The sequence below is a fragment of the Apteryx rowi genome, unplaced genomic scaffold (genome assembly GCF_003343035.1).
Source record: "Apteryx rowi isolate R43461 unplaced genomic scaffold, aptRow1 scaffold_47, whole genome shotgun sequence".
In the NCBI taxonomy this organism is placed as follows: Eukaryota; Metazoa; Chordata; class Aves; order Apterygiformes; family Apterygidae; genus Apteryx; species Apteryx rowi.
This window is the reverse complement of record NW_020450727.1, coordinates 1,207,909-1,224,610: the sequence shown is the minus strand read 5'-3', so window position 1 is coordinate 1,224,610 and position 16,702 is coordinate 1,207,909. Positions and strand designations below refer to the sequence as shown.

Genomic DNA, 16,702 nt, shown 5'->3' with positions numbered 1-16,702 from the left:
TACTGTGAGCCATGGCAGGAGGGTACACTGCTAACTAGACTGGGTAGGGAGCTAGGAACAGATCATTTTCTTTGTGTGTTTTGAAACTGTGTATGACATGGGCAGAGGAAAGCCTGCTGGGGGCTTTATGCCAGAAAAAATTTCTGCAGTTTGTCTCTAGTTTTGGCAGTAGAAGGCTAAGGGGGTCTTCTGCATGACTGCAGAGAGACTGGAGCCAGGGTTCTGCCTTTTGTATGTGTTAGCATATTATATCATTGCTCTGCTGCCGTGATCCAAATGGCAGCAGTCTTCAGACTGCTTTTTTCCAGACTCTGTCCGTGTTCCTTTCATCCCTTATCCTGCACCATGCAGTGTTGTGAGGTTGCTTTTCCCCTTGAGCCAGACTTCCCCTTTTTCAGCTGGGATGCCCAGATATGCTGGGTTGACTTTCTACAGATAAATGGATGTACAACATGTGATTGTCTGTGCTCAGATAAACAGTTGCCATTCCAGTCAGCAAAGTAATGCCAAGATCAATACTTATTCCTTCTCTCTTCTGGTCTGTTTTTGAATCTGGATCATTGCATAGGCACCGAACCTCTTCAATCCAGATGTCGTTCTAAATCAGCTCCGATACTCAGGGATGCTGGAGACGGTGAAAGTTCGAAGAGCAGGTTTCCCTATACGGCGCCTTTTCCAGGACTTTCTCAGCAGGTAATTGCTGTCATTGCACCACATGCTGTACCAGCCCCAAGCTATACAATTTTATATGTTCGTTGTCTCTGTAACTACTGCTACTGATATGGATCATTTGTGGGATGTTTTTCTAACCATGCCCTTATTGCCAATATCATACATTGATCTGGATGTCCTTTTGGAGGCTGCTTGCCTTTAGAATAAGAATAAGAATGGAAAAATAGCCAAGCAGTCCATTTTTTTTCTACCTTTGTCATAGATTTGCTTGTGTGATTTTGAAAAAGCCATTGCACTGTGTTTGTTCTTAAGGTGGGGGTTGTAGTCCAGGGCCTCATTGCAGCTAGTGCTCATGAGACAAAAGTGGTTACCACATTCAAAACATCTTGATAGATACCTTTTCTATGACGGATCTGTGCTTTCTCTGCATGACATCCATGGGATCCCTGCTGGAATAGTTTTTCTACATTTGGTTCAACGCTTTAAGAAAAATGTTAAATAAAAAGACAAAAAAACAGAGAAACTGTACAGCTGCAAGTACTCAGTTATCTCAGTACTTTAGAATCTGCTTTGCAGAGGGAGACCAGACAAAAGGGTTCTAGCTAGGCAGTCCTTCAGAAAGAAACCCAGCTGGTCATACTATATTAAAGGGAAAATATTATGGTAAAACCTTTGAATCTGTCAGGCTGAAGCAAATTTTAATGGGAAATATAGCTGATGATTAATGTTGGAGAGTAAGATTATTTCTTTTTTAATTATCTGCATCAAAAGGATTTCTTAAAGTTTATAGCTAGAAGGGACCATTGAACATCACTCTCTTTGCCTCTAGTAGCAGTATATGCCACCCCTACACCGAACAAAATAACTTGTGTCTGATGCTGGCATATGTTTCAGAAGGACAGTTGTTCTTCTCTGAAAAATGCTGATGAATTTGAATTTTATTACTGGGATTGCAACAGTAATTGCCAATGTGGTAGGAACAAATGAAGCTTGGGGGATAGAGGTTTCCAAATTGGAAGGCAGACGTGAAGAAGGGAGGTCCCAGCTGGAACCTGTCTCTGAGAGGGGGGGAAGGACTAGTGGAAGGAGGGTAACTGGTACCATGTTAAAAGATAAAGAGGGTACTTTCATGCATAATCTCATGACATTTTGTTTGGTTCTTAGGTACAAGATGCTTGTGAAGGGGCCAAGTGCCTTAGACAACAGCAAAGCTGTATGTGCAGGCCTTCTTCAGACCTATGACAGCAGCAAGAAACAATGGCAGCTGGGTAAAACCAAGGTACTTCATCAGCATGGGGCAGGGTAGACGAGGAACGGCTCAGTTCCTGCTGCAAGGGCATGCAATTGCATCTGGGAGTCAGTAGAAGTGGCAAAGTAGTGATGACCCAGTAAATGCTTTGGACTATACCGCTGACCTGTAGCATCTCAAATGTTTTCCATATTATGTACCTAAAGGTTTTTGTCTAAAATCTTTCTCATTCACCAACACAGATCAATTTTGTTTTGTCTAATGAGATTTTAAAAGAACTGAGGAGAGCAAGCTTGGGGGTTATTGTAAGCACCTACAGTGTGTGCTGTTAACTGTGGCCTCTTCTGCCAAATATTTCACTGTATTTGGCTAACTGAAATTCTTCTAGGAGGCAGTGAGCTGCTGTTTGGTAGATATCTAAACTGTGAACAGGTAGCTAGATGGCCAGATGTGTGACAGCTTTCTGCTGTGGATGCTTAGCTGATGGTTTGTGCATTTAGCACAGATATTAGCATATATTTTCTATGAAAAGGTATCCCAATGCTTCTCCCTACTTGCGCATCTCAGGTTTTGTTTCTATATTGGTGAATGTTTAACACTTATCTCTCATCTGGGGAAGTCCCCCCCCACACCTTTTTTTTTCACTCAGCTGGAAGTGTGCCATTATCTTTTATCTTTCATGTAGCAGAGAGAGAGCTGGGTGTTTCAGACTGAATTTTTTCAGGCTTTGAGACAGCTTCACACAGGAATAGATGTGAGTGTTGCAAGGTAGATCACTGCAGAGTCTGACCAGTGAGAAATCTGGCAGGGGGAATTGAGTCTGAATCACAACTTTCTGCATATTCCAATAAATTCTTCCCAAAATATTCCAAAATGCATGTGCAGTGCAGACAGCGTTTCTAAGTGGTAAGTATGCAGTCTGTATTCAGAGACAGCAGACAATGGTCCATCAAAGCAACCAGCACTTTTGCTTTAAAAGAGTAGTCCAGAATATTTCCAGGGTCACAATGGAATTGAAAGTGCTTCCAGTGGATATTACATTTAATTTGTGCAGATCAGATGATGAGACTTGCTGCTTTGAGCAATCATTTCATAATAAGTGGATAGACTGTGATGTTTCTTAGGGGGTGAGATCCCTCTCCCCTTAGAAGAGTGGTGGAAGCCCAGTCGGCAGACAGGGCTATGAGCCATGTGGCAACCAAGGAAACCTCTGGCCATTGTTATGGGAAGGGGATAGGTTAACCTGCATTTTCTAAAACCTTCCTTTGCATGACTGCACTGATGTCCAAGAAAGAAGGTCTTATCACTTAGCCACATTTCCGGTCTGGGATTCAAGTGTCCCCCACCTTTGATTAGGGAATCTGGTCTATCCTCACGGGTCACTGCAAACCAACAAGCATTTCAGTCATTTTTCTCTCCAGGTAACCCACACTGCTTGGGTGGCTGCCACTATCCCAGAATTTTAGTGTTACAGCTGATGGGGAGTGTGTGCGTGCGTGCATGTGTGCTGCAGAGCTGCTTGTGCCTGGGCAGCTTTAGAAAGGACTGGTTAGAGCTCATAAACAGGCAGTTTGAATTTTCTTCCTAGCGTGACAGGAGATGGGAGATTGCTGGGCTACAGCAAGGGCAGCAGAGAAATGCATGCGAGGACCAACATTTAGAATATACAAGGTTATTTATAAGTGTAGCTGGAGTCCAGGGATTACAACAGACTGATGACAAGCAGGACATCCAGGCTGCCTTGAGCCACGGGCAGCAATAGGATCCTTTTTCTCTTCATTCCCTGTTGTGCATCCTGAAGGCCTGAGTCCATCTGACTGTTTTTACTCACTCCTTGACATGCACAAACAATCCTTCTGGAAAAACAAAACTGATAGTAGGTTGTAGCAAATAAAATGTGTTTGGATTTTACCAAAACACTGGATATACGCTCATTTAATATTTTTGAATGCTTCTGTCCTAGAGACTAAAAATTGGCTAACGGCCTGTATGGAGCATTTTTGGTAAACACCAGTCTCTCTGCCAGGGCACTGGTCACTATTGGGTCCAACTATTGTGGGAAGAAAGAAATGATTAAAAATGACAGTCCTTGGATCTCTTTATTCCTTTATGATTCAGAAGGAAAGTTGGAATCAGTTAGGGAGCAGTTGGGCTGTCTTATATGGTTGTAGAAGTTATTTTATTTTCTGCACGGTTTGGATTTGAGGTATGTACCCTGGTAGAGGGGAGCGCTTTTTCTTATTTCTAAGGAATTTATCACTGCAAACCTGTCCTGCCCTGTTCCACCCTTGGTGCCATCTCTCAGCATGCTGAAGGCTGGCCAGCCCCCTGCTGCTCAAGGTGCTGTTGCTGTTGCTTTGCCATTTCATTTGTTGGACAAGTTGCTTCCTATCCTCCAGCATGCTCAGGTGCAAAGCCATTCCACTGTTCCCTTGCAGGCCCACCTTCGTGGCAGTGCCTCCAGGAAGCCTGGCTGTACAAAGGCGGCTGGCAGGGGAGGCTGCTGCCAGCCTCGCGGAGCAGTGCTGTTTCCTGGTAGTCCCTTCCCCGCTGCCTGGATCCAAGCTGTTGTGTCTCGTCTTTGGATTACAAAGTGCTTTGCATTCATATTTTAGCCAGTGCTAGATAACACAGGGCTGGGATACTTGGGCTGATGAAGAAAAGAGCCCTGGTTTTGCAGAGGTTTTTGGGTGAGGGTGAAGTAAAGTTACCAGCCAAAGCGCACAGAGCATCGGTCACTGTCCCGGACAGACAGTGCCCCGATGTGCTCTTGCTGCCCCTGCTGCTGCTGCAGGTGCAGCTCTGGTACCAGGCAGCAGTGTCTGCCACCAGCTGAGAACTGATCTTGACTCATGGAGCCAGAAGTGGCAACTGAGAAAGGTGTGACAAGCCAACAGGGGATGTAACCTGGGAAGAAGTACAGAGGGTGGATGAGGAGTAAGGCTTATAGAAGGGGGAATACTTCCTGCAGAATGAATGGAAGGATAATTATATCCCTAGCAATTGTTTGGAAGAGGAAGGAAAAGACTCTGTGAATTAGTTCAGGGGATTGTGAAGCTTGGGAAAGGAAATAGGGGAGGAAGGGCAGGATGATCTTTGTGTTTTTCATTAAGAATAGAGCAGCTGCTGGGCTGGCAATTGTCAAATTAATGTTTATAAGAGGTACTGATGTATGTAAGGCAGGTTTTATCCAGTGGCGTGGTAGAGGTGAGGGCTTAGATTCAGATGGGCAGTGTGATAACAGAAGAGCTGGGCTAAGGACCCTGGTCTTCACTGGGGATGTGCTTGGATGAAGCAGCAGCACTGAGGCTCACAGGTTCATGCCTTTCCCTCCATGCTCCTGGACCTTCTGCCGTACTCACCCATACCCATGACACGGATTTCCTAAGGCTGTTTAATGCAGTAATTCTTGCTGTTTGAAAGCATTTAACTGCTATTTTGCAGGGCCTGTTTGTTGGAGGAGGATTCTGTATGTGACTATGTGACTTCCAGGTCACAGTGATCCACTTCTTCCTTTCCCAGTGTCATCCCCTAGGGAATCACAGGATCACACCTATATACCTCTATACATGGGTACACACAGAGTTACATTTGTGTCTGCTGATCCACACACAACCTTTGCACATGTCCACAGCTGCACTGACAGTGCATGCGGGCATTTAGATTGTGAAGAATATAGTCGTTTTGTGTGCTGCCGCACTGTGGTTTAAATCTTGGTCAGTATCTAGTATGAGTGAATATGATAGAAGTAGCCTATATGTTTTGTCTAATCATTCCTTCCTCAGGTGAAAATGATCTCATGTTTTCAGAAAGTGACCATGAATTACAACAGAGAAACAGCCAAGTTACCTTCACAGCATGTCAAAAATATTTCTGGATTTGAATTCATTTTACTCTTCCTTGTCATCTACAGAAGGTTAAAAAAAACCAACAAAATGCCAGTAGGTTATAGCTAGGTATTGCTTTCAAGCCTCATCTCATTTGAGATTAACCCTTCACCCCCAAGCATATATAGAAAACCTTGTCATAATAAGTGGGTCTTGTTGAACTCTGCAAACCTCAAAAATTTTTTTTGTTTTTTTTCCTCCTCACTGGCACAACAAAGTCTATGCTTGCTAGTGAAACACTGATGGACTAAATATTTTTGCAACATGGTGACAATAATGGACTGAGTGTCCAGTGCTTTGCTAGTTGCATTCTTGAAAAGGGTGACTGCTGCTTGGTTCTTTAAATGTTCACAGTGTTCAAGACCACATCCAAATGTAATGGAAAGAGCAATCCCTGTCTCAAAGAAGCCTTTAAAAGGCTGACAGGGGAAGTGGATGTACACATGCAGGGATGGATGCCAACTTCATGGTTGGCGGTACCTTGATAGTGAACTTTCTTTTAAAGTTACTTGGTAGATGGTTACTTAGTCATTTCAAAACAGACAATTTCTTAAGACCATCTTAATGCAAACTGCGCCCCAGGAGAAAGCTGAGTCCAAGGAAGCCAGTGGCAAGGGACACTAACTCAGGGAGAGGCTTCAGTACCTGATGGTTATTGGGGGGGAGAGAAAGGAGCCTAAATAAGTGATGAGGCTAAAATCAGTGGTGGAAGGGAAGATATACAGAGGCGTAAGGGGAGGTCAGTGGAGAGGGGAAGACTTTATGCAGAGCATTGGACTAAATGACCGTTCAAATCTCTGAACATCCTATGGCCCCTCAGCATAGCCACATAGAACCAGTAAATTTGTAAGGAGTTTTTACTCATTAAGGTAGTTCTGCAGACTGGTGAGTGCGAGTTCACAGCCTGTGTTCGTGGCAGTGCTTTAACAAGTGCAGCAGCACTTTCCTAGGGGAGTTGGATCTCTTGCTGGCCCCAGCAGTGACTTAGCCAATGTCAGGCAGGTCACATGAGCATGGCCATATGGCAGTTGCGGCTGTGACTGCAGCTTGTATGGACATAGCTCAGCCAACTTTAATCTAGCCTGGGTACAGCTAACAGTGTACCCACAGTGCTACAGAGCTCTGTGCAGGCTGCAGACCTTCTCAAACGGCTAAGTATGTATTTCAGCAAGCAGAACTCCGTGCTAACATCAGGCAAGGCAGCTGATTTAAAGTAGCTTGGATATGTCAGCACAATTCATGTAAACATACCCTTATCTTGCTTGTATCTGAGTCCCTTTGTCCCTAAGATAGCACTGCCTTCCCTCATCCAAGCTATAAGCACTGAGGAGAGGTTTGAAATACAGGTGATGGAGGATGCTAGAGAAAATATTAGATCCTGAAGTACAACCACTAATACAGTAACTTGGAGACCTCTCCTGCTGGGGGTCAGTTCCCTCTAGTGCATGCTCTACTGCTTAACTCTTCAGCTCAGAGTTCCTGGAGGTTCGTGGGGTGCTTCAGCTCCTGTGCAGAGCAGGGTGGGATGTAGTATGCTCAGTGTTGCACCATGGCAGGACTTTTAGCTTTCCTGCTGCCTTGCATTAAGACTGCTGATCAGATTGCTCCCTGGAGTCTAGAAATCAAGATGTTCCTCCTTTTTCTTGAAATGTGGACCAGTTTCTTTGCAAAAAATTTAATCATCAAAGTTGGTCTCAGTGCCTGCTTCAGGGAGGTACCAGATTGTGCAGGGAAAGCTGTCAGCTGGGAAAGAGTTAATAGCAGGCACAAGCACAGGCTCTCCTCCTCCTCCCTCCTTTTTCCCTCCTTCCTCTGCTCCCTCCCTCTCTCTCTTTTAAGTCTTGACCACAGAGTGAAAGGAGGCGGGGGTTGGGCACAGAGTTCGACTCATGTCGCTGCAAAACTTTTTCCCGGTGCTATGAGTAAAGGCACCCAAGGGGGCAAAGCGCCGAGGCTAGTGCTGGAGCGCCTGCAGCAGAGCTTGCAGGCGCCAGTGCATAGAGCACACTCTGTGCTGGTCACCAGGGGATGAAATCTCCCGGCTCTCCCGGGGACTGACTTCTTTCCTCTCTTTGTGTTTATTGAAACTCCTCCCCTTGGCGTCAGGTTTTCCTGAAGGAAGCTCTTGAGCAGAAGCTGGAGAAGGATCGGGAAGAGGAGTTGAGGAAAGCAGCTATAGTCATCCGGGCCCACATCTTGGGCTACATGGCAAGGTCAGTGCTGTGGGCTGCCCCACCATCCCTTTGCTTGCGTGCCTGGGATCGCCTTGACCCCTTACTTTGCTCTCTGGTCTCCTCGCCATCGCTTCCCTCCTCCCCCCCTTTATTGCAAGGGCGAGCTGCAGCATCTGCCCTCTCCTCCACTGGTACCAGTTCTGCCAAACCCTTGCTGTACCTTTGCCACCTCTTCTTGAATTCTGCACACACTTGCACCTTCTCTCATGCTCTGCTCAACAGGCTTCTGCGGGGACCTCTGTACCCATTGCCTGCCTCTGAAGGCACCTTTTCCTTGCCTTCAGGGCTCTCCAGGCTGGGCTCCACCTATGCTTTGGGTCCCCTCCTTTCCCTTATGCCTGTCAACTCTATTTACTGCTCCCCCTGCGTATCGCTGCTTCTTCGCTCCCAGCTCTGCCTTTGCTCACACTCTTTCCTTGCCCTGCCTGTTTGCCTCGTGATCTCCCTCTCCTTTTAATTAACTCTTCAAAATTGGTTTTTGGCCAGCTTTGCACCAGTAATCTCCTCTCAGCCGCTCCCTTTTGCACCTGACCAGGGGAGGGCTGGGAGAACCAACTGCAGACAAACTGCCCCTCCTCTGCCCCTTGCAGTCAGTGTAACAGCTGACTCCTTAATGGCTGTGGCATGCACGCTTAATCCCAGTAAGATGCTCTTTCCTGGCTGGTCTCTGCTCCAGACACCTGTCAGTCAGGGGTGTGAGGAGGTGAAATCCCTGGCCAGCAGAGCTGTTTCAGCAGGCACTCTTATTAGAGCTCCAGTTACACCAGGTAGCTCATTTTGCTTTGGGAAATGTGTGCAAAGGTTTTACCCTGCCTTGCCCATGTGGCATATCAGCAAAATACACACTGGTCTTGGGGGCTTTTATTCATTTATTTATTTCCCCTTAGGAGGACAAATGAGCTAGCTCTAATGTTTGTACATGAGACTGCAAGTTCTTTGTGTCAGGGCCTCTGCTCTATTTTACTTTGTGTCTAGCATTTGGAGAGAGGGGTAAGGATTAACATGCACAGAAAGATTGATTTTTCTGGGAAACATCACTGCAGGCAAACTGGATTATTGCTTTTCTGAGTTCCTGGGAAGGTAACTGCTGGCCTGCAGGGCTGTGACGGAGATAGTGTTGCAGCAGCGTTCCTCTTGGCTAGAAATCCTGTGGCCCTCCAGTCTGCAGATCTGGATTCCCTGTCCCACATGTTGTTCTTCCAAGTCTCATCTTCAGAACAAGCCGTGTTTGTACAGCCAGAGTGGAAATCCTCACAGAGCAGCTGGAGGCAACTGGGCTTTGCAGGGGAGGAGAGTAGGGAGTGAGAAAAGAGCAAGGGAGAGAGATTGGAACTTTTCTGTGAAGAGTTTCCAGTTGCACTGCACCTGTATTGGAGAAGGTCCATCAGGAGGGAGTTCATTTGTGCAAGTGGCGAATGGTCTGTGCAGAGCTGGGCAGAGGTAAGGGGTATCAGCAAGTGCTGCCTTGAGCTTGATACCTTTTCTGTTAGTTTTGCAAGGACAAGTGTGTTTAAATTTGTTTGGTCTCATGCAAAGTAGGCTAGCAAAGAAGGGTACATGTGCCACAAGAAGGATTTTACAGTACTGGTTTCTCCTTTGCGAACTTGTTCAGAGAGCCTGAGGAAGCAGCCCTTAGGGATGGATGGTTTGCTTTGCTCTCTCTCCCAGCAGCCTCGTGTCTCTGAATGGTCACTAAAGTGAAAGATAAGAAAATCTAGCTCATGCAAATGACCCTGTTATCTGTAGCAAAACCATGGAGATCAGCTGCAGGTAACAGCTTCACCAGCTAAAATGCAGAAAAATGTTCCTAGGCTTGCAGGGTCCATGAAGAATATTTGGTATAAATTTGGCAGTGTCTCTGGATCCTGCTGGACTTTATTGCTCAGGGTAATAAGGCGATAGGAAATTACTCGATAGCCATGTGGTCTCTGGTCCTTGGAGACATAACTGCCAACTACAGTTCATCAACAGAATAATTAATTAAATTCCAAAGGCAGCACTGGAGCTCATAGTCATGCTGCTCTCTCTTGTGATACATGGTCAGGATGTCTCCCAACTCCTCTACGCGGATTTAAGGCTGAATTTGTTTGGGCAATGCAAGAGGGAGAGTGGAAGGCTGAACATGGGGAGTGAAACTTGGGCTGTGTGYAGCAGCTCCAGCTGAATGGCGCCTGTGAGCTCTGCTGTGGTCATGAGGAAGGAGGGGGCACTTCAGTCTGGAAGATTAGCAGGCAGAGCCAGCCTGTAGCTGGGCAGGGCTTGGCACACGTTGCACTCAACAGAGTTTCTGGCAGATGCATTATGTAGAAGTTAGAGTGCCCTTTTTGATGCACTTATATCTGCCTTAGCAGAGGGTGCATGTGCAGCTGTTCACACCCCATGTGCAGGGGGCAGGGAGGACAGCAGGAGTAGGGGTGAGGGAACTACAGCCCAAGAGCAATTCATCAAAAACCTCCCAATTCTTATCACCTCTTCCCTTTTCTTTTCATTGTGTTTCCTTCCTTTGACTTGATCCTTATAGAAAAAAGAGCGACCTCTGCACACTACAGCTATTTGCAACCCTCCCCTGATTTTATTGACGAGGCTGATGTATCTGATGTGCAAGGAGGTGGCAAGTTGTCAACATGGGCCCCTGTTTGCCATTTGAAGAGGGTTTGATTGCCAGGAAGGGGATTTTGAAGTGTGTCTTCTCCTTGGGGGGTTGCAGAAGGTCTGTGTGAAGGATATGTGAGAATGCTGTGCTATTTCCAGCATGCTTTCTAGGACTATAAAACCTCACAGGATTACTGCAGCCTGCTGGTCTAAGCTCCTGTGTAACACAGGCCATAGGATTTTCCTGTGCAAATTCTGGCTTGGAGTAGGGTAGATTTTGATTCAAATAATACCAGTGATAATTTCACTACAGCAAGGTGTATATTAAGGTGTATAAATCTCTTCAGTTGCTTTAAAAATATGCAGTTTGTTTCCAGTCTGAATAGACTTCAGCTTCAAGTCAATTGAATCTTATTTCCCCTATAGATAAATAGAAATGCCCCCCAAACAGTTCTCATGTGGGTACTTTGACCGGGATCAAGCCATTCCTTAACCTTCTCTTTTCTAAGGTAAAGGAACAAGCTCCTGAAATCTCTTTTTCTATAAGCCAGGATTTCCGGTTCTGGTTTTGTTTTCTCAGAAATCACTTGAGATTCTAACATTGCTCTTGAAACAGAGTGTTAGCACTGAACACAAGATAAAAGTAGCAGTGCAGTCCCCTCCTACACTGTATTCTTGCTTGCAAGTACAAAAATCCCAGTAGCTTTTTTTCTATAGCATTGTGTTAGGAGTTTGCCTTCAGCTGGTGATCCCTGTGGCCTAACTTTCTAATTCCTAATACAGAATCTCGCATCAGGTGTGTTTGGCCTTTGGTTCCTTGATACAAGACCTTATGTTTGGCTCTTTCTAATAGTTTAATGTTTGCTTGAATCTAGCTTACAAATTGATCCAGATTACTGTGTAACAGTAACTCTTTTATTACTTGCCCAGTTTGTGTATCATGTACAGACTTCCACCAGTGATTTTTTTTATTAATATTTCAGGTTCTTGGTAAAAGTATTCAGTAATGCAGAGGCAAGAACTGACTCTGCTAGGACTGCACTAGACTAGAAACATAGTGAATGATGATTCTTTTATTTCGAGCCCTAACCATGTTTGGGGTTTGTTTAAGGTACCAAGCTGATTTTGATTTTATTATTGTTTAAGCAAAATGTTGTTCAATATAAGTACATGCTTTATGGAAGCCTGTTATGTCAACAGGTTTACATTCAGCAATCAAACTTGTATCACTCTGTTCTCCCCCAAATAATACCAGATTAGTGGCAAGATCTATTTTTGCCCCATTTTATACTCATTTTTCCTGGAGTTCCTTTTGACTGCTTAAAAGATGAGATATTGGGCAAGGTAGGGCAGGATTTGTTCTCATACAGTAAGGTCATTTGTATGTTTTTATATAATAAATCCACACTGAGTGATCATGCTACTTATGCAGTGTGTGCATGTGCATGCAATGCAAGTAGGCTTTGGGCCCACGGACCTTCTCTTTCTGTGTTCCAAATATCTGTCCTTCTTTCTCAGGTAGTCTTCACAAAAGTAGATGCCTATGGAAACAGAAATCAGTGATAGATGTAGGAGTGAGGACAGAGGGGAGAAAAAGATTTATGAGTAACAGCAGCAGAGGAAAAGAAATTATGTCACTCCTGAGCAATATTATTCCAAGTCCAATTATTTGTGGATTTGATAAGGTTGATTGATATACCCTGGCGTGGAAAATGCGGTGTGGTTTCATGCCCTGCTTCATGTCCTGTTAAGTGTCTGGTTCTGTTTTTAGGAAGAAGTATCAAAAGGTGCTAGCCAGTGTCGTTATAATACAAAAGAACTACCGAGCATACTTCTGGAAGAAGACCTTGCTGCAACTGAAGGCCGCTGCAGTCATTCTGCAGAAGCACTGGCGTGGCCACCTGGCTCGCAGCCTCTACCAGCACCTGCTGCAGCAGGAACAGCAGCGGAAACTGGAAGTGGAGGAGAGGAGGAGGCAAGAAGAGGAAGAACTGATCAGAAGAGAGGAAGAGGAAAGACAATGGCAAGAAGAGGAGGCGTGTAGGAGGAAACAGGAAGAGGAAGAGGTGAAGGAAAGGTACAACCTGGAATCTTGCACTCATAGATCCCTAGCACTGAAACTGCCAAGGTGTAAGAGAGGGTCTGCGGCTTTGGCATGACAATAACATGGGACAGCAATTCCCTGAGACAGTGTCCCAGTGCTGGGGCAGAGGTGGGGTGGGATGCAGATGGCTCAGAATGGAAAAGCAGGATGGAAAAGGAGTGTCCTGCGTCCTTTAGGAAAGCTAATTCTGGGGTATTTTTACCTCTGTTAGTGTTTTTTCCTCCTTTGAAAGGTACATGTGAAGGAAGGAGTTGATTTTGTTGATTGGAAAGAGATGCATATTTTTTTCCTTGCCTTCACAGTGGTAGAGGAAGGTTTATGCAGTCCTCCAAAACATGGAGACTTAGCACTGTGAGATGGTACCAGACTTCACAGCTCTCTGGTTTGCCCAAAAAGCCAAGTCAGAAAGCAAGATGGGCAGTGCATCTGTACTGGTATGGCAGTTCCTACACTCTGGCGAATACAYGTGGTCCCCCTGTTCCTGCTGCAGTAGCTCTCTTCAGGGAAATAGGTGTGTCAAGAGTTAGGGAGGGGAAAGGAAAGGCTAACCTGGCAAAAGGAAGAGAGCAGTCTGTGAACAGTGATAGTGCACTGATTGAGACTGCTGCACATCACATATCAGTTGCTGTTCTCTCCTTGGTTACCTGCATCCTATCCGAACTGGGTGTCTCCAGATAATCTTTTGTTTCAAGAAGCGTAAAACTTCAACTACAGGAAAGTTATACACGTTTGAACAAATAAATCCTGTGACAATTTAAGCACTTTGTAAATAGCTGTTTTATGTTTCTTATTTTGGACTTTTATTACAAGTTCAGTATTTAACCTCAGAAATGAGACAGAAGTCCATAGAAATTGGAAATTGGCTAATCTAATGAGAACAAGCGGGAAAAAAAAAAAACAACACACCCATGCAGAGACAAAATCAGAAGGACTAAGGTGCAAACTAAGATAAACTAACTAGGAAAATAAATTTTAACAAGCAATTATTTTATGTACCCTCATAGTAAAAGAGAGACAAGGGGCAATTTGGTCTACTGTTCAATAGGAAGAACAAAGTATAATACTGAAAAAGCTAAAGTGCCTAATGATATTTTTATTTGTCTTCCCCAAAAAGATTAGCTATTGGACACTAAGCACAATACAGATGTGCAAGAATTCAGAACCCAGCAGGGAAAGAAAATGTTAGAGAATGCTCAGATAAATCAGTTTAAAAAGAAGTCATCTGAACTTGGTGAAATTAATGTTTGGGTACTCTGAGAACTGGCTGAAGCAGCTATTATCTTTCTCCTCTGTGGATAGCAGTGGAGGTTCCATAAAACTGGAAAAACATAAACATAACTGATCCCCTTTTAAAATGGAGAAAAGGAAGAACCAGGAATTCTGGACCAGTCAGCTAAACCTCAATTTCAGGAAAATATTGAGCCAAATAATCAAACAAGCAGTTATAAGTACTTGATGATAAGGAGGTAAGAGCCAACATGGATTTTTGAAGAACAAACAATATCAAAGTTATCTACTTCTTTCTGTGATAGCTTATGACATGCCTTGTGAATAAGGAAAAGCTGTAAGAGGATAGGTATCTTGACTTTAGTAAGGGCTTTGGCATATTCTGACAATACTTGTAAAACACTATAAGGAATGTGGTTTCAATAAAACTAGGTAAAATCAGAGTAGGGTTGGTGGTTTAACTGATGAAAAAAGCACATTTGTATTAGTAAACAATAGTACTTATCTGATAAGTAAAAGAGAAATGCTGGATGGGATTCTTCAGGACTTGCTGGATGTGATATTAATGCAATTTTTTCATAATAAGTTGGATGATGAAATATGAGTATGCTTATTAAATTTGCAGATAATACCATCTGGTGAAGGTCTGCAAGTATATAGCCAGACAGGATTACAATTCAAAATAATTTTGGCAAATTGAAGAAGTGGTCTGGAAAACATAGATTAACATTCACTACAGGCAAGTATGCAGATCTACAGTTAGGAATAATCAAATGCACAAAGAGAAGAGGAGGAACAACTAGTTCAACATCAGGAAGATGGTCTGGAGGCTTTAAGCCGAGTATTAGTCACCAGTTCGTGCCGTAGTGAGAGAAAGCAAATGCCATATATAAACAAGATTGTTTTTGTAAGATGCGGAGTGTTTCTTTTGCTCTGCTTGGCATTGATAAGGCCTCAGTTGGAGTACTGTCCCTAGTTTTAGGTATCACATTTCAGAAAGAGTGTGAGGATGGATGGAGACCAGCAAGAAGTATCAGAGGTCTAGAAAATGTGAGGAACAGTTGAACTAATCAGTGTGCAGGTTGTAGGTGGTATGTCTGATTCGCTTTGAAATGGCTCTTCTTGCACCCTCATATCATTTTAGGCAGTTGTTTAACCTGCTGTTACCAGTAGAGATGGAACCATCTCGGTCCCACTTACGTCATTTTCATTATAAACATGTCCTGTTTTTTTTTGTTTGTTTGTTTGTTTTTGAGAAAGAAAAAGTGAGAGGTCTAAGAACATTGTGACTTGCAGCTGCAAATTAGAATTTCGCTGGGAAAAGCTGTAGGGCCTGGGAAATAACTGTTGTTGCCCTCCTGTTCTGAGCAAGATTGAATTATAGGTTTGAAAGTTACCACTGCCTGTCTGAATTTAGCTATGCACTGGTTGCTATGGGAAGCTTCTGCCATCCAGCCACATCCTATCACTACTGCATATGCATGACCCTGGCATTTGTCTGTCTACTAGTTCAGTTGCTTGTAGCATGCTGACCATAGACAAAGTGGTCATGGTGACAGCCTTCCCTTAAAGTACTACCTTTTTAGTCTGGGCGGAGATGCAGCACCATGGGATAATTTCTTCCTCTAGTCATGTTTACTAACAAATTCTGACTCTTACAGCCTTTATTTGTAAACTGAGAAGTTATGTAAGCTGGAGGACCGAGGTCTTCAGGATAGAAAGCCTTCCACTTAGCCATTTCACAGAGTACAAAAATTTGGTAAATTCTTCTTGGGTTTAAATAGTATATTGGATGCAAAACAAAACACAGTCTCAGCACTTGTATTATAATAGTTCTTTTTTAACAAAACAAACACAGAACTTCCTGAAATCTGTCAGTTATACATGTAGTGGCTCATTTAATATCCATAGACTTACAGCACTTCCTACTATGCTCAGTGGCTTCAGTGCACATTTATCATGAATCTAACTGATCTGTCTTTCTGTTACTGTTTCCAATGTCCTTCCTCCCGTGTTCCAGTTAATCCAACTTCCTGATTGATCTGAAAGTTAAGTGCATGGGGAAAATGTGCTGTATCAACAAAGGTCATGCCAACCACAGAGAAATTCAAGTTTTACTAAATTACAAAAACTCTGAAAAAACTACCTTGTTGTAACCCTAACCACGGACAGATGATGTGTCCTTGTATTTCTTAAAGCTTCATCCAGGAGAGCTGCATGTATCTCTGACTATCATTTCTTGTTTTTAACAGAGAAAAGGAGCAACTGAATGCTCTACTCCAGGTGGCTCAGGTAAGTTTAGTAGTTTATTCTTTCCATATGGCTCCTCTGAGGATCTATGAAGGGTCCTCCATTGCCTACGCTTTCCCCTGGAGCTAATACCTCTACTTTACTGTGGCAACACTGTTTAGAAAATGGGCTTTGTTCCCTCACAACTTGCAGGTGTTTGGCTTTGGCAAAAGTGCATAGAGCTAGCAAGCTTTTTTTTCCCGCAACTCGTGTACCAGCTTGCATAGTTCCTATTTGAATATTTCAGTACTGAAAATGCAACATCCTTCTTTTCTCTCTACTGCTTGAGCTTATTACATGACCTTGTGATGTGCTGCACTGTGACAGTCTGTTTTGCTGGACTGTTGCCTGTAACAGCCAAAATAAAGAGTGTACAAGGCTGTTGCCATGGCTAAAATAAACCCCTTGTAACTGATCTAATTGTTGGTACTTGATATTTTAGAAGAAC

At 43.9% G+C, this 16,702-nt stretch overlaps 1 protein-coding gene across 1 annotated transcript in view; it reads left to right on the top strand.

The window, feature by feature from the left end:
- Positions 1-16,702, top strand: part of LOC112972013 (unconventional myosin-X-like) — a 91,484-nt gene that overhangs the window by 44,997 nt on the left and 29,785 nt on the right. Inside the window, 5 exon segments of the mRNA XM_026078013.1 lie at positions 569-693; positions 1,837-1,951; positions 7,915-8,021; positions 12,406-12,711; positions 16,218-16,257. Of these exon segments, the coding sequence (XP_025933798.1) occupies positions 569-693; positions 1,837-1,951; positions 7,915-8,021; positions 12,406-12,711; positions 16,218-16,257 (693 nt within the window).